The 22,228-nt window shown below is 46.7% G+C and overlaps 1 protein-coding gene across 1 annotated transcript; it reads left to right on the top strand.

Annotated features, from left to right (window-relative positions):
* The first annotated feature begins 3,216 nt into the window (after window positions 1-3,216).
* Window positions 3,217-7,615, top strand: LOC105056288 (carbonic anhydrase, chloroplastic). The gene is made up of 8 exons (XM_010938430.4): window positions 3,217-3,342; window positions 3,746-3,824; window positions 4,143-4,191; window positions 5,060-5,176; window positions 5,288-5,341; window positions 6,235-6,320; window positions 6,855-6,960; window positions 7,329-7,615. Exons 2-8 carry the CDS (start codon window positions 3,766-3,768, stop codon window positions 7,461-7,463), a joined length of 606 nt encoding a protein of 201 aa, XP_010936732.1. The 5' UTR covers window positions 3,217-3,342; window positions 3,746-3,765; the 3' UTR covers window positions 7,464-7,615.
* The last annotated feature ends 14,613 nt before the right edge of the window (window positions 7,616-22,228 follow it).

The raw sequence follows: 22,228 nt of genomic DNA, 5'->3' as shown, positions 1-22,228 counted from the left end.
GGACGAAAGTCTGAGAGTGCCGGACTAGAGATAAAGGTTATTTTATTTTTTTATTTTTTTATTTTTTTTATTTTTTTATCTTCCAAGTAAAGGAAATGAATTGGATTGGACTTGCTTTAAAGATGGCGACATCAGACCCGGTGGCACGCCGATTCAGGGAAGTAGTGGAGAAATTGAAGATTGGTTTCCTTTGGGAATTGTATTTGAGCTTCTCCGTCCACCCTTGTTCCCTTTTCTTATTAGGTGAATGGATATTAGTTTATGCAACCTTTCTTAAGAGGGGAAAAATGATCATAATTCATGATTAAAGTTGTTGGATTTTATTTTCCCCGTGACCTTGCATGGTTTTAGGTTGTGTCTATTGTATGATGGCCCATGATTACATCAACCCAATACATGGAATAGTGCACACTTGGTTTGTGCAAGGATCAAGTTGCAATTGTCACGAATGGCCGTGATTTGAAGATTGATTTTTTCTTTTTTTTTTTGTCAGCAACATTCTCCTGGCTCCCTTTCCGATTGTGTTATATGAAAAGAAGAGAAGCTGGAACGAGTTCGAATCCTCTCAAATTCAGCAATCATACTTAATGGTCCAATTTGCAATCATGATAAAATCCATACATTATGGAACAACCTGTGATGCATCGAGCTCCAGTATCATTGAGGCATCGTGCCATGTACAACACGATTCTTAATGTATCACCAGTGGGTAGATTTGCCTTTTCGATTGCTCGACATTTTTTGCGTGCGGCGGAATTTTGTATTTCTCTTTATTAATGTATGGTATAGATGGACAGTCTTGTAATCGACGGACAAGTATAGTGATAGATTACCAAGTTCCAACACCGAAGTTGAGAGGATCCATCTACCAGATAAAAAGATGGGCAGGATCTATCACCTCCTTCCATGTGCCGCATAAGGAATTCTTGTAAAGAGTCCTACCTTACAGGACCATAGATTCCTTTGAGCAATTCCATTGCAACTAGAAAATTTTCTCACCATTACTCTTAATTGATCATAATTTGCTTGGAGGGAGTCTTTGTGCACCGCATGCGGCACTAAAAATGCATCATCTTATTTTATTAGACCATATAATCATCACTTTTTAATACATATTTAATATTTATAATTTTATTTTTTTATTTAAAAATTTGAATGAAGAAAATATATATTTTTTTAAAAACCTATGATATTGTATAGCTAGATTATGACATTCTGCAATCAAATTATGATTTCTACGTAACAGTAAGTCATAATTTGATCACAAAATATCATAAAAAATAAAAAATATTTTTATTATTTAAAAATTTTATAAATTTTTAATAAAAAAATATTTTTTTTTCTATAATTTTTTAAAAAATATATAATTTTTTGAAATCATAATTTGATTGCAAGATATATCACATAATTTTTTTTAAAATAAAAAAAATATTTTTATTATTTAATATTTTAAATAAAAAAATAAAATTATAAATATTAAATATATATTAAAAAAATAATAACTATGTAACCTAATAAAATAGGATGATGTATTTTTACTCAACCGCATGCACGGTGCACGAAGAATTACTCAATTTGCTTGCCCACCGATGGCCCACTACCTACATTCAAGCTTCCCCCACTCCTCCACCCGATGTGGATAACAATGGATTGCGTAAAGCCCAATGCATTTTCGTGTTTGGCACTGGACCAGTATATTTTGGTATAACGTACCTCATTTTTTTTATTTTATATGATTTTGCCAAGAAAAGATGTGATGAGATTCCAAGCACCAAGAAAACAAGTCAAGAGATAGGTAGAGTCATTCCCATCCTATTAAAGAACTAACTATAAAACCTCTTTACCAAATTAGATGCTGCCACCTACACCACCCAAGGTCAAGCAGTTTCTCACTTACCCCACAGTAAGCTACCTTGTTTCCTTCCCCGAAAACTCGCAATTAGTAGCATAACATGGGGTGCAAGTTGGATGCACCGTTCACATAGACAAGCACACATTATAAGTATTAAAAAATTTCTTGGGTAATCAAATGCACAAGTGCACATTTTAACTACAAAGTTGTGGGGTCCATTGTGGCCGTTTATCTCGCCTGATGATAAAATAGATGTGAAACAAATCGGTGTAACCACCTACTCTTTACCATGTATTTCCTGACAACTCGATGTCTTGCACTGGGCTCAGGAAAATGCTTTAGCTCATCAGTAAATTGCATATGAAAAATTTATTAGGCCCATGACCACTAACTTGGCAACTTCACAAGCAGACAATCCAAGGTCTGTAATTTGTACTAATTTTCTCTTGCCATCTAAATTGAGAATTGTTTATGTGCATTTTATGAGAACCATATGTAGGGATGGAAAAATATATGAACAACACAAGCTTGGCTTAAGCTTGACCAGAAATAGGCTTGATGTGAAACTAAGCTAATGGAACTTGAACTATCAATTCAGGCCCAAAAATAGTGTCCAACCAAGCCAAAAATTTAAAACACCTGGCTTGTTGGAGCTTGTCTAAATAAAGCTCAGTTTTCTATAGAGTCCAAATATAATTTTTAGTTTTTCTTTTTTCCCGATCTACATTATATCGAGATTTTAACATTTGACATGCGAATCAATCAAATGTTATTCGGATTAGCTATGTTTGAAGTCAAGCTTTAAATCAAGCTTCAACCGAGCTTAACTCGAGCTTGAATTAATTTCCGGCTTGGTTAAGCATACACAAGCTTCTCATTTAAATTGTGTAAGACTCGATTCAAAATTAGGCCTAAAGTGATTTTCAAATAGTCATAAAAAAATTAAGCGCATTCAAGTTTGAAATTAATCTCAATTGAGCTTAACCAAATCGGGGCTCGATCAAGATTAACTCCTTTGCACCTAACCCGAGTAGCAATACTCATGGACTGAATAGCATATTCTAAATCTTGATGCACAACAAAGTGAAGCCCCGAAGATATACCCTTGGCCCGTTTGTGTGCAAACATGGCAAGTGTTTATATGCTGATACCCTGAGATTCGCCACCTTCGCTGCTTGCCAATTGCCACGCATGCCTGGGACCCACCGGGTCGTAATTAACTCTTGCGGTAGCGGGGATTACGGCAATCTGAGCCCCAGTTTAACGGCTAAAAGCACTCCATTCACCGAGATTTAAACCGTAAACGACGGATCCGCTCCTCCTGACTCGCGGGCTTCCCTCCTAATCCTGCTCCGGCGGCACATCCGAAACGGTTCGCCATATAAGATGACAGCCCACGGCCTCTTTTGGTTTCAGAGGAGGAAGAAGGAAGAAGGAAAAGAAGGAGCAGCCGGCACAATAGAAGAGGAAGAAGATTGCATCGTAGGGAGGTCTGTGGACTCTTGAAGCCCTCCATGTTATTTCTTGGTTACTCTAGATTTTTGTATATATAAATCTATACTCTTTGATCTGAACTTTGGTCTTCATCTGTTTCTGTTTTCCATCTCATCCTTTTCGTAGTTTGTCAGCTGTTGTTCTATTTTTAATGGATCAGCAATGAAAAACTCTTGGCTTTGTGACATGTTATCGTTAAGTTGAGTAGATTGAGGTATTTTTATTTCGTATTTTCTCTATAACTGTTTCATGCATAAACAATATTCTGATTTAGCCGCCATTGTTGAACAGGGAGAAAGTAGTTTTATTATTATTATTATTATTATTATTATTTTGAGGGCAGCATATTTGTTTTTCTTATATTAAAATGTACGTGGTTTGTAACTATATAATTTTCAGAATCTGAAGAGGGGGAGGAGATGGATCCCATCAAGAGGTTGCAATCCGGGTTCGAGCACTTTAAGAAGGAAACTTATGAGTGAGTGGTTATTATATTTTTCAATTGACGAAAATGGCATTTTTATTGTATGAATTTTATAACCTGAGAAAATGTATCATCTTTAGTTTTTATAATGGGTCATGCATCGATATCCGACCGCTATTTGTAATTTGTCGAGAGGGCAAAAACTAAGATGGACATTAATTACCTGATAAGGGCGTTTTAGTCATTCTATACTTTCATTTACCAACTTTGAGAGAATGGCTTTTATCTATTTTTTTGGTTGTCGGATGATATTTTCTCTTTTCAAGACAAAAAAGTCCCGATTGTTAACGAAATTACATCTGTGCCGTGCAGGAAGAAGCCCGATGTCTTCCGCACCCTCGCAGACGGCCAGAGCCCCAAGGTAATCTCAGGGTTCTTGGAGACACCATTTTTTTTCTTTTTTGGTAAGAATGGTATTATCTGGACTAAAATTAAACCGTGTTCGTAGTTGCTATGCACTGTGACCCATTACGTTTCCATATAAACATTTATTTTTAAACAAATCAATGATCACTATTGGTTAGTATGAAAACAATTCGTAGCCTTGGATAATATATAACTTGTTAGCTTGTTATTTTTAGAATATTTCCTTTTCTACTGATTAAATGTGTTAGATGATGATAAAAAATGTTACCTTTTTTTTCACTATGTTATTATTGTCACGGCATAAAAACAAATAAACCTGCATTGCATTTTTATCCCTTTTTGCTTAGAAAACAAAAATTGTACAATATATCTGATACTATTTTTTATTTTTTAAAATATTTTATACATTTATCAGTATGCTTTATTCTCTGAAAATATAATGATTTTTTAATCAAAAATCTGCTCCTCCTCCATATGCTTATTTTTTTGAGAAGCCTCTACATGCTTATTCATCATCTCTGTGTTAGATTTTCTCCTTATCATAGATATTGATAGCAGTTTAGTCATTCTAACCATCATCGTTATTCGTACGATTATAATTGGCATAGTAATTCCTCTAGCTAAAAATTAAAAATAATTATTTTTAATGTTTTATTATTTACATCCAACAATGAAGCCACTTTGTTAGTTTGAAACCATGGGCTCGTTACCAAAAAAATTAAAAAGCATGGGCTGCTACCATGATAATAATAATAATGATAATAATAAATTAGTGAGACCGCAACATGGGTGATGTTTAATATTTTTCCTATGACCTCACTAACATGGGAGCTTGGGCCTGTTTGCTGGAATAATGCATACAGTTCATGGTGTTCGCATGTGCGGACTCGCGCGTGTGCCCGTCGGTGTTGTTCAATTTCGCGCCGGGGGAGGCCTTCATGGTCCGCAACATCGCCAACATGGTCCCACCCTACGACAAGGTATATCATATCCCTCTGCTCGATCACCACCCTCCATTCCATTGGTGATGATGTGGGGCCCGCATGCCAAACTAGTCGATCCTTTTTGACCGTTGTTTCTCCCGTGCGCAGACCAAATACACCGGCGTCGGTGCTGCCGTAGAATATGCCGTCCGCCACCTCAAGGTCAGCAGTCAAAACTCTAGGACTCCACCAATAATGCTGGAAGTACCCAAAATAACCATATCCTACATTTTGAGGTCATCACGGATGTAGGCAAAATTAAATAATATTTTGCTAGGTAGTGTATATGTATGCGTTTGTATGTATATAAATGAGAATATAAGGAAGATTTTTTATATGGGATAGATAGTTGTAAGGAAAAAAAAAATTTACACATTTTTTTTTGTTATTAAAAAATTAATTATATCTATCATAATTTTATCTTATATTTGAGTAATTATTTTCTTCACCAAATTACTGACGGTGTTACACTTGTTATATTTGTATATTTTTCTTCTTAATTTTTATTTTGCGGACCGTTGAAAGTTTTGTTAATTTTATTCTATCAAAAAATTTTATTAAATTTATAATTTATTTGATAAAAAATAAAAAATTGATAAAATTAAATAAATTTTATATTATAAAATTTCAATTCAAAAATAAAAACTCTTGTATGCGGTAATTTTGATCGACTTATTTTCTTATTCTTACATTATAGCGAGTAAAAATCTTATTAAGTTATCTAAAACATCTAATTAATTTTTTTTTGTTTAAAAATAAAAAAGAAAGGGGAGTTGAAGGGGGCGATCCGGGGCATTTATTTTTCTTTAGAACATAAGCTAACATGAGTGGCATAGAAAGGGTTCGGAATTAAATAAGAAAGTTGCTTAATTCTCCGGTCAGAATATTTCATTTTTAGGGAAGCACGTGAGGATGACCTTGCCATGCTAAAGCCATCAATTTGGACGGTCCTAATTCCTCTTTAATCACCGGCGTTATCCTAAAATCGCTACATATATATCATCCTACCAACATTTAGACTTCATTACTCAAAAAGCACGCTAATTATTGGACAGGTGGAGAACATCGTGGTGATCGGTCACAGCCGTTGCGGAGGCATCAAAGGGCTCATGTCAATTAAGGATGATGGCTCCTCCAGCTCGTAAGTACCTTTTCCTTTATTATTCTGGATTCTCTTTTCCTCGTAGCTTTTCTCCTCTTTTCTTTGCATCATTCCATGGAATAGAATTCCAAGAGTTTGGGAATTCTGAAATTCTTTTTCTTCTCATGAGAATATGATACATGCATTGGACTCATCTTAATAACCATCTCTTCAAGATTTTATAGCCGATCATAAATAGTGGTATGGGTCAAAATTCTAAATCTCATGGAATGAAACTATCATAATTTTACCATCCCACGCACCGCCATTCCATTTCATTCTAATATTTGAGATAAGGATATCCCAAGACGTCTCGATTGAAATACTTGAATATAAGTGGAACGATCCTGTCTCAATACATGCGACGGTGCTTTGTTCCGATGTCCCGTGATATCCCATTAAGATCTAAATCATTGGTATAGGTGAATGGACCTGTGTTAGATAGAGGGCTAACAATTATATTTACCTGCAGTTTACTAATTGGGCAAATGCGGTTCTATTGATAATTTTTGTTCGTGTACTTGATTTTTGCAGTGACTTCATAGAGGACTGGGTGAAGATATGTATGCCTGCGAGAGAGAAGGTGAAGAGCAGTTGTTCTGAATTGGCCTTTCCAGACCAATGCACCAAATGTGAAAAGGTGTCACCTCCTCCTTTGCTACACCTTTGTCTCAGCCTTTTGCAAGAATCAAAAGGGTTCTCATAATGTCGATACATGCAAGTAATAACACCTAAACATGTTGTTTATCTCCAAAGTATTACTTACACAAATCTGTGGGAATTAGTGAGCAACCATTACTTACACATAGCCACCCTGCATACATGCATTAAAGGTTTTTTTTTTTTTTCTTTTTTCCTGCTTGATAACCATGCAGTAAAGCTTACTCTTGATATTACCTGAGAATAAAGCTTATTTGTGAGCACATACATACATGTATGGATTTTTCTAGATGTATTAATTTCAATGATTTTTATTAATTTTTCCATTTTTCTGTTATATTTATGCAGGAAGCTGTGAATGTGTCTCTTGATAATTTAAAGACATACCCCTTCGTCAAAGAAGCGTTGGAGAAGAAGACTCTCGCTGTATATGGAGGTTACTATGATTTTGTTAGTGGCGATTTTGAGGCGTGGACGGTGTAAACCTTGACCTGTTCCCCTCTCGATCACGGAGTTATCAGTGATGTCATGATGAATTTGAGATCTTTTGTCCTTGCCGGTCCATTAATTTGTACCTGCATGGACAAAGCTATTTTGGACCTTTGAATAAAAATGGACTGCTTGATTTTTCTCTAGTTTTCTGTAATGATAAGAAATTTTTCCTTCTCCTTTGGTTTTGGACCAAAGCCTCTCCCTTGTTCCACAGAAACAGGTGACTGAAGCCAATTGAATCAAATCTCTAACTAGAAGGAAGATCGACAACATACCTTTCAGAAACATATGATCAATGTTTTCAGAATCTTTCTGTGGCGGATTACATGTTTTGATTTCCAATATTTTTGAACATCTTTGTTCGTGTTGTAGTATGAATTTGTGGTAAAAAAATACATTTATAATTGAAATGGATTTTTTTTTTTGTTTTTTTTTGGTGGGGTGGGGGGAGGGGCGGTGCAACCCAATGATCTTTTGGATTCATGGATGGTAGAAGGAGATGGGAGAGTGGAGAGTTCTACTGTAATCTCTGCCGTTTTTTATCCTCTGCTTTTTATTATGAAGTGGTTGAGGAGATTTTGGGACGCTTGTGGGGGTTGTGATAACTATACCAAAGTAATATCACCATGGAAGTTAATGAAGCAAAGGTTGAAGCCCTTGGTTTTTAACAATCCAGAAACTCCACACTAGATGATTAAATAGGTTATATGTTTCATCATATTTGTAACGCATTTCTCATAGATTTGTTTCTCCTATTTATGGACCTTGATCTACTGTTGCACATTGAGGAAGCAAGGATAGTAGATAGCTAAAATTCCTACAAGAATGATCACCAATAACAACAATAAAAAGAGTTTTTTTATATGCAAGAAAAGAGATGAACTACTAATTTTGTGAATGTTTTTTTTGGACATAGCTGCAAATAGTTTGCCAACAAAGTGTAAAATTCATGCTTTTCTTAATAGCATTGATATATTTGATAACTGGTCGATCACCATAAATATTATATGATTAAATAATAATCATGAATAATTTCTGTTGCAGGGGACTTAGAATCTCTCAACAATAATAATAAGATTCATCTCGGTACTAAACTCCATATTGGCATCAATGTATTATGGTGTCGGTATAAGTTCCACATACTCAATATATTCTTTCATCATAATTCATATCAAATTGGAATGGTGTGATATGTTCCGTATCATTCGATTTTATTCGATACAATACTCTCGAATGATAATGATAATAATAATATTATTATTAATATTATTATCATTATTAATAATAATGATAATAATGATAGTGATATAATTTTTAAATTTCATTATATATTATTGTTGGGTATAAAATACCCACAGCCGAAGTCCTCAACGGAATTAACGATTCCGCCCACGATGCCGACCTCAAGGAAAGACTTCGCCCGGACTCCTACGGGAGCCGGGCTTCATCCTCGACTCCAACGGCTGTAGACAGACTTCGTCCGGACTCCTACGGGAGCCGGACTCCGCCGACGGCTTCAACAACAAGTAGACTCCGCCCGGACTCCTACGGGAGCCGGGCTCCGTCCTCAACGTCAACTGCTGGTAAGCCCCGTCCGGACTCCTACGGGAGCCGGACTTGGCCTTTAATTTTGATTGCAGGAAGACTCCGCCTGGACTCCTACGGGAGCCGGGCTTCATCCTCGACTCCAACGGCTGCAGACAGACTTCGTCCGGACTCCTACGGGAGCCGGACTCCGCCGACAACTCCGACCTCAAGTTGACTCCGCCCGGACTCCCACGGGAGCCGGGCTCCGTCCTCAACATCAACTGCTGGTAAGCCCCGTCCGGACTCCTACGGGAGCCGGACTTGGCCTTTAATTTTGATTGCAGGAAGACTCCGCCTGGACTCCTACGGGAGCCGGGCTTCATCCTCGACTCCAACGGCTGCAGACAGACTTCGTCCGGACTCCTACGGGAGCCGGACTCCACCGACAACTCCGACCTCAAGTTGACTCCGCCCGGACTCCCACGGGAGCCGGGCTCCGTCCTCAACATCAACTGCTGGTAAGCCCCGTCCGGACTCCTACGGGAGCCGGACTTGGCCTTTAATTTTGATTGCAGGAAGACTCCGCCTGGACTCCTACGGGAGCCGGGCTTCGTCCTCGACTCCAACGGCTGCAGACAGACTGCATCCGGACTCTTACGGGAGCCGGACTCCGCCGACGGCTTCAACAGCAAGTAGACTCCGCCCGGACTCCTACGGGAGTCGGGCTCCGTCCTAAACGTCAACTGCTGGTAAGCTGTCCGGACTCCTACGGGAGCCGGACTTGGCCTTTAACTTTGATTGCAGGAAGGCTCCGCCCGGACTCCTACGGGAGCCGGGCTTCATCCTCCACTCCAACGGCTACAGACAGACTTCGTCCGGACTCCTACGGGAGCCGAACTCCGCCGACAACTCCGACCTCAAGTTGACTCCGTCCGAACTCCCACGGAAGCCGGGCTCCGTCCTCAACATCAACCGCTGGTAAGCCCCGTCCGGACTCCTACGGGAGCCGGACCCCTCCTTTGACTTTAATTGCAGGGAGACTCCACTCGGACTCCTACGAGAGCCGGGTTTCGTCCTCAACTCCAACAGCTACAAGCAGACTTCGTTCGAACTCCTACGGGAGCCGGACTCCGCCGACGACTTCAACAGCAAGTAGACTCCGCCCCGACTCCTACAGGAGCCGGACTCCGCCCGGACTCCTACGGGAGCCGGGCTCCGTCCTCAACGTCAACTGCTCCGTCCGGACTCCTACAGGAGCCGGACTCCATCCTCAACATCGACCGCTGGTAAATCTCGTCCGGACTCCTACGGGAGCCGGACCCCTCCTTTGACTTTAATTGCAGGGAGACTCCACCCGGACTCCTACGGGAGCCGGGTTTCGTCCTCAACTCCAACAGCTACAAGCAGACTTCGTCCGGACTCCTACGGGAGCTGGACTCCGTCAACTACTTCAACCGCAAGTGGACTCCGCCCGGACTCCTATGGGAGCCAGGCTCCGTCCTCAACGTTAGCTGCCGGTAAGCCTTGTCCGGACTCCTACGGGAAATGGACTTTGCATCTGATTCTGATTGCAGGGGATTCCACCCGGACTCCCACGGGAGCCGGGCTCCACCCACTACCCCAACCGCAAGGAGGACTCCGTCCGGACCCCTACGTGGGGTCAGACTCTGACCACAGCCGAACTTCAGCCGACAGATCTGCACTCCCAGGCCACAATCATGGCCACGATTCTGCTACACTTCCTGCGGCGAATTCCGCGCAGCTCCACCACTCCCTGACAGGCCGCAGTAACAATCGCAGCACTGCTCCACTCCCTACGACGGATCCCACGCGGCTCCATTACTACCTGACAGGCCACGATAAACGGTCGCGATCCTGCTCCACCTCCTGCAACGGATACCGCGTGATTCTCCCATCCGCTGGCAAATCACGACAACAAACGCCGCCCCACTTCACGCGGCAGACTCCACGTGGCACACCCCAGTGATAGCCACGGGTCCATTCCACTACTCTTCGCAGCAAACTCCGTCTGACCCTGGGCAGCCCACTGCCAGACGGTTACAGATACCGCCATCAATCCGTTATCTTCCCCGCCTATAAAAAGGGGACCCAGATACGTTATTCTATAAGCTCATTTTCTTATCTCAAAACTCTGCTAAATTCTCCGTTCGAGCGCTCCATTCTTGTTGAGGCAGAGAACTGACTTGAGCGTCGGAGGGTCTTGCCGGAGCAACCCCACCTCCGGTTTAGACTTTCCTTGCAGGTCCCGGCGGCGACCGCGACTTCCTCGACTCCAGCTTCTCCGGCGCAAGCGGATTTTTGCACCAACAGGATTGGCGCTAGAGGAAGGGGCCCCGAACCTTCGCAGTACCCTTGTTCTTAAAGGAGCATTCAACGGAGCCGCCTCCGATCATCTCCTCCGACACCCACTCCTTATTTTTCCCCGCTGGGTCCACACTCGATGCCTCCACGCAAGGTGTCCACGCGACGGTCCACGACCTCCACGGCCAGATCTCAGGCTCCAGCCTCCCCTCCTATTTCTCAACCTCCTCCTCCTCCTCCTCCAGCGGTGGCGGTCGGCGCGGAGTAGTTTGACTTGCTGGCACAGCAGGTCAGAGGCCTCGTCGAAGCTGTGCAAGCAATGCAGCAGCAGCAGCCGCAGGCGTCAGCGCACCCGGAAAGGGCATCTCCGGAATGCCAGAACCCGACGGTGGGGCGGGCCACCTGGGCCAGCCGCCCCGTCCTTCCTGGGAAAACAAACCCGAGGGTAGAGAGCCTCAATCGGGCCACGACTCCACCCCTGGAAGATCCCTGCCCCCGTTCTGCCAGAGGACCCTCGAGACTCGAAGTCGAGAGGATTTCCTGGACCGGAGGCTCCAGGAGATGAACCGACGGATTGAAGAACTCCGCCATGCGCCCCCCGCTTATGGTGAGGATATTTGTACTGACCCTCTCTTCTCCCAAACGATCATGCAGGAACCAATCCCGCCAAACTTCAAGCTTCCCCAGTTCGAAAGCTACGACGGGACTTCGGACCCGGTTGATCATCTGGAGGCCTTCCAGATGATGATGCTGCTTCACGGTGCTCCTGACGCCATCTTATGCCGGGATTTCCCATCTACTTTGAAGGGAGCAGCGAGGAACTGGTATTCGGCTTTGAAATCGGGTACCATCTTCTCCTTCGATCAAATGAGCCACCAATTTGTGGCCCATTTTGTCAGCAGCCGGCGCCCCCGGAAGGGTTCGGAGTCCCTCATCAACATCAAGCAGAGGGAAGGGGAGTCCATACGGGCCTACATCAACCGCTTCAACATCGCGGTGCTGGAGGTCCGGAACTTGGACCAATCAGTTGCCATGGCCGCCCTGAAAGGCGGCCTTCAGAAGAATGATCTTTTGTTCTCCCTGGAGAAGAAGTATCCCAGGAATTTTGCCGATTTGCTGGCTCGGGCTGAGGGATACGCCCGAGCGGAAGAAGCCTTCAAAATGAAGGATGAAGAGACAGCAAGGGAGTGGCAAGCGGGAGATTCGAGTAAGCCCGCAGTTGAGAAAAGGCCAAAGGAAGTCCGGCCGCGTTCTCGATCCCCTCCTGGGCATAAGCGTGCCCATACTCCACCCCGGGCACGCAGGCAGAGAAGCCCGGACCGCGGGGTTCGGCGGGGTTCCCCACCAGGGAGATTCCGCAATTACGCCCCCCTCAACGCCTCGAAGGCCCAGGTGTTGATGGAGGTCAGGGAGCAGCTCCCTAGGCCGGAGAGGATGCGCACACACCCCGAAAGTGCAACCCCAACAAGTTCTGCCTCTACCACCGCGACCACGGCCACGACACTGAGGAATGCATCCAGCTCCAGGACGAGATCGAGGAGCTCATTCGGCGAGGTCGACTTGACAGATTCATCCGCCGTAGGCCTGAGGGTAGAGGAGACCGGCCAAGAGCCCTTCCACAGCCTGAACCACCGAGAAGGGAGGAGCAACCCGGGGACCGACCTCCCATCGGGACCATCGACTCCGTCACCGAAGGGCCTCAAGGAGGAGCGGGCCACCCACGACCGTGGAGCTCGAAAAACCTGTAAATGTATCACTTACGATTTCACCTTGAATCTAATTTTCTTTCTACTTAACGTACTCTTCCCACCTGGCGTGGATTTATTATGACTGGATACGACCCCACCGAACGCTTAAAACATAGCCATGTCAGGAACAGGAGGAGAACCTCGTCCTGACATGAGCAAAGTCAAAGGCCCGGTTCTTTTAGACCGGATGGGGGGAGAGGCCTTACAACGCCCTAATGTGCCCCCACAATCGTGTCAGGAACAGGAGGAGAACCTCGTCCTGACATGAGCAAAGTCAAAGGCCCGATTCTTTTAGACCGGATGGGGGGAGAGGCCTTACAACGTCCTAATGTGCCCCCACAGCCATGTCAGAAACAGGAGGAGAACCTCGTCCTGACATGAGCAAAGTCGAAGGCCCGGTTCTTTTAGACCGGATGGGGGGAGAGGCCTTACAATGCCCTAATGTGCCCCCACAGCCATGTCAGGAACAGGAAGAGAACCTCGTCCTGACATGAGCAAAGTCGAAGGCCCAGTTCTTTTAGACCAGATGGGGGGAGAGGCCTTACAGCGCCCTAACGCACCCCCACAGCTAAGCCGGGAACGGAAGGAGAACCTCACACTGGCTCGAACAAAAAGGAAGACTTCACCCGGACTCCTACGGGAACCGAGTTCCGTCCACAAGGAAGACTTCACCCGGACTCCTACGGGAGCCGGGTTCCGTCCACAAGGAAGACTTCACCCGGACTCCTACGGGAGCCGGGTTCCGCCCACAAGGAAGACTTCACCCGGACTCCTACGGGAGCCGGGTTCCATCCACGATGCCAAGGAAGACTTTCGGCACCGATTAGGAAGACAACGACATCCCCGAAATAATGTGGGGCCCGGACGGCCAAGCTCGGGCTTGCAGCCACGCACGACGAGAAAGGCGAGCTAACGCATCGTCGATCGGGCACCCCCTGACGACGTCTACATCAGACAAGTCAAACGACAAGAAAGGTTCAGTAGACAGCAATATTAGTGCAACGCGCGGATGAGGTAACACAAAATACTCTTTTTATTCCATTTCCGATATACACACTACAAAGCCAGGAAGGCCAAGGAAAGAACGGCAAAACGACAAAAAGGAAGTAACTACATGACAAGACAGAAAGACAAAAAGAGCTCTAAGGAGGCCCTGCTCCCTCCGACCTAGAGTTATCTATTCCGTCCCTCAACCAGGACTGCCTCAGATTCTCAATTTCCTCTTCTAGCTCTTCCCTCTTCCGCAGCGCGTCCTGGAGCGCCCGACGAAGTTGCTGGCTCTCAGCCTCTGCCTGTCGACGCCTCTTCCTCAAAACTTCGGACTCCGCCTCCGCGTCCGCGATGGCCCGCCGCTCGAATGCCAGTTGGATTTTCACTTGTTGCAGCTCGGCTGTCTTTTCCCCGAGGGAGACAGAAATCCCCTCCACGGTGCCTCTTAGGGCTTGGAGCTCTTCAGAATCTTGGGCGGAAGTAAGCTGTGCCCTGCTAGCCAGCTGTCTCTGGAGACGGACGACTTCGTCGGCTGCCGTCCTGAATCTCCCTTTGTATTCTTCCACTTGCCTGCGCCAGCTAGCCCGTTGCACGTCGTGGCTCACCTCGGCATCCTGAAGCTGCTGCTGAAAGTCGGAAACCTTCTGCGACCATCTCTGGTCATCGTCGACCCGGGCCAAGAGCCGGGATGAATTTCCTTCCAGCTGGCCGATCTTCCCCTTCGCAGCTGACAGTTCCACCTTGAGGGCGCTGATCCTGGCGGCCTGGGCCCAAATCCGGTCGTTGGAGCTCTTCTTGCATTCCTCGAGCTCCTTTGCGAAGTTCGCCTTCCTCCGGCTATACTCCATGATCCCCTTCACATGGAGACTCCGAAAGTGGGCGGCCTCAGCGGCGGCTTCAGAGTGACCTTCTCTCGATTTGCGGAGCTCGGCTTCCGTCTTCTTTAACTTCTTCGTCAGGTGAAGAACCTCCTTTTTCAACCGCTGGATCGTCGATTTCAGCGGGACCCCCAAGGGCAGGGGGAGTGCTTCTGCAGGACACTGCCATCGGAAGGTAAAGGCATCAAAGAACGATTCATTGCAGGAAGAAAAACAGAGAGAAGGAAGGAGGAGGAAAGAGAAGCCGTCCGCAACAAGAAATTCAACTTTATTGATTGAATGGTTTTTAAAGACAAACGGAAAAGAAAAATTACGACGAAATAAAGGTACAAGATCGGAGGTCTCAGACCTCAGGGGCGGGGGGTGGAGAACTCGGCGCGGGGGCTGCGACAGCAGTGGCGGCTGACGAGGGGCCGGCCTCGTCCTCAGACTCCTCGCCTAGAAAGCTGAGGTCGAGCTCTGGGAATTTTCTGGCCACCTTCTCTTGGCAGAGCTCGAACCCCTTAATGAACGCTTCCTGGCCGAACTGGATATTCAGGTCCCTCATCTCCGCGGAGACCTTAAATTCCTCCACTGCAAGGGCTCTGGCCTCCGAGACCAGGACCGGAGTCTGCTCGACCAAGTGGGCGACCTCGGCCTCTGCCTTCCTCGCCGATTCCTCCAAGATCTGCCTCTCCTCCTCCCGGGCTTTCTTCTCCCTTTCCAGGGCCTCCTGGAGGGCGGCTACTTCGGCCGTCTTTGCTTGGAGGTGAGCAACCTCCGCCTGACAGCGTTCCTCCACCTGGAGGATGTCCCTCCTCGTGCGGCTCATCGCCTCGATATAGGCGAGGAGCTGGTGCCTAATCTGCAAAGACAGCTAGGGAATCAGTACAAAGGCCGAATAGCCATGTAAATGAAGAGTCGCTCACCTCAAGGAAGGACCCCAAAGAATCCCAAGCCCGCTGCTCAGGATCGGCGCGGTCGATCCTCTCCACGACGTCAGGCAGAATGCAGCCGTCGATCAGCCGCCTGATCAAGTCCCTATCATTGAAGGGATTCTCCGACCCCTCCTCGGAGCAGAGGGACTCGTCCGCAGTATTTCGGCGGCTACTCGCCCTGCGGGCCACCGATTTCCTCCTTTTCTCCGTGGCGGGCGCCTCCGTGGGGCGAACCCCCGGGGCGGGGGCCCCAATCGGCGGACTCCTCGAGGAGGCCCGGGGAGCTGTTGGCTCGACATCCGAGGGAATGTCGATGGCCGGGGCCGCCTGGACGGGTGCCGCTAAGCTCGTCTCCTCCGCCCTGGCCCTCTTCGCCGATCCGGAGGTCGTAGCGCCCTTTCTCTTGTGGACCCTCATGCCCCTGACGAGCCTCCGCACTGCTTCGGCGTCCATTCCTAAAAAAAAAAAAAAAAACAAAAGAAGAGAAGAAAAGGAGAGAGAGAAAAGGAAAGAAGAAAAAGAAGCAAACCAATCAGAAAAAAACAAAAAAAAAGAGAGAGAAAAGGAAAGAAGAAAAAGAAGCAAACCAATCAGAAAAAAACAAAAAAAAAAAAGAGAGAGAGAGGGAAGAGGAGGTAAAAAGAAGAAGAGAAGGGAAGCACGAAAAGAGAAGATAAGGTAAAAGATGAATACTCGCTGGATCCTGGGGACTCAGGCCGATGTTGAAAAGAAACTGCTCCCTCAGAAGATTGGGAAGGGAAGGAGCGGAATAAGCTAGAAGCTTCTGGGCGGCCTGGAGGTCATCCTCCCCCAGGCTGGGAGCCCGGCGGACAGAAACCTTCAGAGAGCCCCAAGGGGGCAGGCCCAGTTTCAGGGTCGGGCAATGGACGAAGAGGTATTTCTCCTTCCAATTGTGGATCGAAGAAGGGGCGCCTTTCAGCAACCCCTTCTTGCCGAACTGGGGGGAGAAGTACCACCAGTCCTTCGTCGAAGGATGGCGCTTGAAGGTATAGAAGTGCCTAAACAAGGAGAGAGACGGCTGGACCTCGACTACGTGGCAGAGGGAGAGAAATCCTATCAAAAACCTAAAAGAATTAGGGGCCACGGAAGCCAAGGAGATGTCCAAGAAACGGAAGAGGGCAATGACAAAGGAAGGAAGCGGAAGCCGGAGTCCGGCACGGAACGCTTCCTGGTACAAGCAAAAGCGACCGGGAGGAGGAGTGCTGGCCCGGTCAGAAGGGCCAGGCAGCTCCAGGTCGTACTCCGGAGGAACTCCGTACTGAACCCTTATCAGAAGGAGCTCCTCCGAGGTCAGGGAACACGGAATGGCGCCCGGCGCAAAAACCGAGCGGAGCCCAGCCCCAGACGCGGGTTCGTCTGCAGAGACGGAGACCTGGGGGTTTGAGGCAGAAGAACTCCCGGAACTGCAAGGAGCAGAAGAGCCGAAAGACATTTCGAGTAGTTTCGAAGGGGGGGCTCTAAAGGACCCTAAGAAGGCGGACAAAAGAGAGAATGAGAGGTCACAGGAAGCTAACTCGGAGGGAGGCAAAAAGATAATGACAGAAAAGAAGTCCCTAGGTGGTAAGAAGAAGGTTGGCAGTGCTGGAACTAACCTATATCGCTCTGAGGGACCTGAGGAACGAAAACAGGAGACGCCTACGACTCGAGAAGACGCCCACTGAAACAGGGCTCTCGAAGAAAAGGCAAACGCTGGTAAGAACTCAGGAACGAAGTAGGGCACCTAAAGGTGGGAGGACGGGTTTAAATAGACCCTAGGATCCGGTGCCATAATGATCGCGAATCCCCCCAGGCCAGTCCGCATCCGACACATGTCCCACTCCCCCTGGCAGGCGGCTAAAAGCGGCTGACGGTTGGCAGGACCATTATTGCGCCGTACCTAGGCCAGTGTACCTGCGGGAATTTCGAAGAGTCACTACGTACCGCCCCAATTCGAAAAGACTCCGGCACGCGCGCAATTAATGCCCAAAATATCTGAGGGCAGCAGTGCGTGGGATTCGAGGGGACGGCTTCGGCTGTACCCATCTCTCTGTACTTCCTTCGTTCGAAATTCAAACTCGGAAGTAGGGAGACTGGTGTTGGGTATAAAATATCCACAGTCGAAGTCCTCAACGGAATCAACGATTCCGCCCACGATGCCGACCTCAAGGGAAGACTCCGCCTGGACTCCTACGGGAGCCGGGCTTCATCCTCGACTCCAACGGCTGCAGACAGACTTCGTCCGGACTCCTACGGGAGCCAGACTCCACCGACGGCTTCAACAGCAAGTAGACTCCGTCCGGACTCCTACGGGAGCCGGGCTCCGTCCTCAACGTCAACTGCTGGTAAGCCCCGTCCGGACTCCTACGGGAGCCGGACTTGGCCTTTAATTTTGATTGCAGGAAGACTCCGCCTGGACTCCTACGGGAGCCGGGCTTCATCCTCGACTCCAACGGCTGCAGACAGACTTCGTCCGGACTCCTACGGGAGTCGGACTCCGCCGACAACTCCGACCTCAAGTTGACTCCGCCCGGACTCCCACGGGAGCCGGGCTCCGTCCTCAACATCAACTGCTGGTAAGCCCCGTCCGGACTCCTACGGGAGCCGGACTTGGCCTTTAATTTTGATTGCAGGAAGACTCCGCCTGGACTCCTACGGGAGCCGGGCTTCATCCTCGACTCCAACGGCTGCAGACAGACTTCGTCCGGACTCCTACGGGAGCCGGACTCCGCCGACAACTCTGACCTCAAGTTGACTCCGCCCGGACTCCCACGGGAGCCGGGCTCCGTCCTCAACATCAACTGCTGGTAAGCCCCGTCCGGACTCCTACGGGAGCCGGACTTGGCCTTTAATTTTGATTGCAGGAAGACTCCGCCTGGACTCCTACGGGAGCCGGGCTTCGTCCTCGACTCCAACGGCTGCAGACAGACTGCGTCCGAACTCCTACGGGAGCCGGACTCCGCCGACGGCTTCAACAGCAAGTAGACTCCGCCTGGACTCCTACGGGAGCCAGGCTCCGCCCGGACTCCTACGGGAGCCAGGCTCCATCCTCAACGTCAACTGCTGGTAAGCTGTCCGGACTCCTACGGGAGCCGGACTTGGCCTTTAACTTTGATTGCAGGAAGGCTCCGCCCGGACTCCTACGGGAGCCGGGCTTCATCCTCGACTCCAACGGCTGCAGACAGACTTCGTCCGGACTCCTACGGGAGCCGGACTCCGCCGACAACTCCGACCTCAAGTTGACTCCGCCCGGACTCCCACGGGAGCCGGGCTCCGTCCTCAACATCAACCGCTGGTAAGCCCCGTCCGGACTCCTACGGGAGCCGGACCCCTCCTTTGACTTTAATTGCAGGGAGACTCCACCCGGACTCCTACGGGAGCTGGGTTTCGTCCTCAACTCCAACAGCTACAAGCAGACTTCGTCCGAACTCCTACGGGAGCCGGACTCCGCCGACGACTTCAACAGCAAGTAGACTCCGCCCCGACTCCTACGGAAGCCGGGCTCCATCCTCAACGTCAACTGCTCCGTCCGGACTCCTACAGGAGCCGGACTCCGTCCTCAACATCGACCGCTGGTAAATCTCGTCCGGACTCCTACGGGAGCCGGACCCCTCCTTTGACTTTAATTGCAGGGAGACTCCACCCGGACTCCTACGGGAGCCGGGTTTCGTCCTCAACTCCAACAGCTACAAGCAGACTTCGTCCGGACTCCTACGAGAGCTGGACTCCGTCAACTACTTCAACCGCAAGTGGACTCCGCCCGGACTCCTATGGGAGCCGGGCTCCGTCCTCAACGTCAGCTGCCGGTAAGCCTTGTCCGGACTCCTACGGGAGCCAGACTTTGCATCTGATTCTGATTGCAGGGGATTCCACCCGGACTCCCACGGGAGCCGGACTCCACCCACTACCCCAACCGCAAGGAGGACTCCGCCCGGACCCCTACGTGGGGTCAGACTCCGACCACAGCCGAACTTCAGCCGACAGATCTGCACTCCCAGGCCACAATCACGGCCACGATTCTGCTACACTTCCTGCGGCGGATTCCGCGCAGCTCCACCACTTCCTGACAGGCCGCAGTAACAATCGCAGCACTGCTCCACTCCCTACGACGGATCCCACGCGGCTCCATTACTACCTGACAGGCCACGATAAATGGCCGCGATCCTGCTCCACCTCCTGCAACGGATACCGCGTGATTCTCCCATCCGCTGGCAAATCACGACAACAAACGCCGCCCCACTTCACGCGGCAGACTCCACGTGGCACGTCCCAGTGATAGCCACGGGTCCATTCCACTACTCTTCGCAGCAAACTCCGCCTGACCCTGGGCAGCCCACTGCCAGACGGTTACAGATACCGCCATCAATCCGTTATCTTCCCCGTCTATAAAAAGGGGGATCCAGATACGTTATTCTATAAGCTCATTTTCTTATCTCAAAACTCTGCTAAATTCTCCGTTCGAGCGCTCCATTTTTGTTGAGGCAGAGAACTGACTTGAGCGTCGGAGGGTCTTGCCGGAGCAACCCCACCTCCGGTTTAGACTTCTCTTGCAGGTCCCGACGGCGACCGCGACTTTTCCGACTCCAGCTTTTCCGACGCAAATGAATTTTTGCACCAACAAGATTATAAAATATTATTATTGTAATAAAAGATTTAGGATCAAGTCTTCCAACTCGAGTATATCAATTTAAATAAATAAGCATGTTGTTTTTACCAAAGCACATGATGTGAGAGGATCGGCCTATTGTAACTGTGAGAACATGGACAGGAAGAAACCCAGAAGCCACTACACTACCAACGAAACTCATGCATGTGGTCCAAAATTTTGCTAAAACCACCACCGCCTACTACCCCAAAGCACGCCTTTTTTATATTTTGACTGGCTCCTACGCTTCTTACGAAAACCACAACTACCACACTACAAATCGAGCTCCCACTTAAGAATCCAAACATTGAACTCTGGTTGGCCTTGCCTCTGCTTTAGATTCCCTGAGACCGCAGACCAAGGGGACTGAGGCAGCGGTGTCATTTTAAAAGGCTTCTCTTAAAGTGTTACTTGGGTTGCCTGATTATCAAGAACAAAAATCATATGAGACGAATTTTATAATATATTATATTTTTTTAAAATATAAAATATCATATAAGATAGATTTCATAATATATTATATTTTTTAATATTAATTTTAAAAAATAAATTTAAAAGTCAAAAATTTTTTCTATTGATAGACTTATTAGTCCTATGATTAAAGCATTCCCTTTTTTCTTCGTTTTTAGTACATAGAGATACATACCATATGACCATATGATACATACTAAATATATAATCAGATGATACATACTATAAGCTTTTTTTATGCACATCCAGCAACGATCCAATATACACCTACAGCTAAATTGATACATAGTTTACCCAATTTAATATTTATCAGTATATAGTATATGATTAGTTGATATAAATCTAACAAAATATTCACCCAACGTCCCAATATACATCTCTAGATAAAATGATATATAGTTTTTAAAACATGACATTCATCAATACACAATACATAAGCAAATGATACATACTAGATGGCTTATTAATATATATTGTAAGCTTTTTTGATACACATCCAGTAATGATCCGATACATATCTGGAGGCCATTTTTTCTTTTCTACATCTGTCTACTTTTCTAAGATCTTTACATTTAAAAGCTCATGAAAATTGTATATCATTTTACCTAAAGATGTGTATTAAGATGTCGGATGAATATTTTGCTAAGTGTGAATCAACTAACCATATACTGTGTACTAGTGAATACTAAGTTAGATAAACTACGTATTAATTTATCTGTAGGTATATATTAGATCATTGTTGGGTATATATTAAAAAAGCTTACAGTATGTATCAATAAGCCATTTAGTGTGTATCATTTGCTCATGTGCTGTGCACTGATGAATGCTATATTTTAAAAACTATGTATCATTTTACTTAGAGATGTATATTAAGACGTTGGATGAATATTTTACTAGGTATGTATCAACTAGTCATATACTCTGTATTGGTGAAACTAAGTTCGATAAACTATATATATCAATTTTACTATAGGTATGTATTGGATCATATGTATCAAAATAGCGTACAGTATATATTATCTGGCTATATATTTAGTGTGTATTATATAGTCCTATAGTATAATCGTTATGTGCTGAAAATGAGGAAGAAAGAGAACGTCTTAATCATGGGACTAATAACTCCGTTGGTAGAAAAAATCTTTGACTTTTGGATTTATTCTTTAAGATTAGTATTAAGAGAAACATGGCATACTATCAAGGCCACCCATGTGATATTTTATAGTGCCTGCCCCATATGATTTTTGTTCGGTTATTGGATCCC

This window comes from Elaeis guineensis, chromosome 13 (genome assembly GCF_000442705.2).
Source record: "Elaeis guineensis isolate ETL-2024a chromosome 13, EG11, whole genome shotgun sequence".
Lineage (NCBI taxonomy): Eukaryota > Viridiplantae > Streptophyta > Magnoliopsida > Arecales > Arecaceae > Elaeis > Elaeis guineensis.
Note: the sequence above shows the minus strand (reverse complement) of the source record. Positions and strands in the feature narration are given on the sequence as shown.

Excerpts from the sequence above, each read along its gene's own strand:
- LOC105056288 (XM_010938430.4), top strand. The coding sequence starts at position 3,766 with ATGGATCCCATCAAGAGGTTGCAATCCGGGTTCGAGCACTTTAAGAAG. Across the intron at positions 5,177-5,287 it reads TGGTCCCACCCTACGACAAG|ACCAAATACACCGGCGTCGG; the intron begins GTATATCATATC and ends TCCCGTGCGCAG. Across the intron at positions 5,342-6,234 it reads ATGCCGTCCGCCACCTCAAG|GTGGAGAACATCGTGGTGAT; the intron begins GTCAGCAGTCAA and ends ATTATTGGACAG.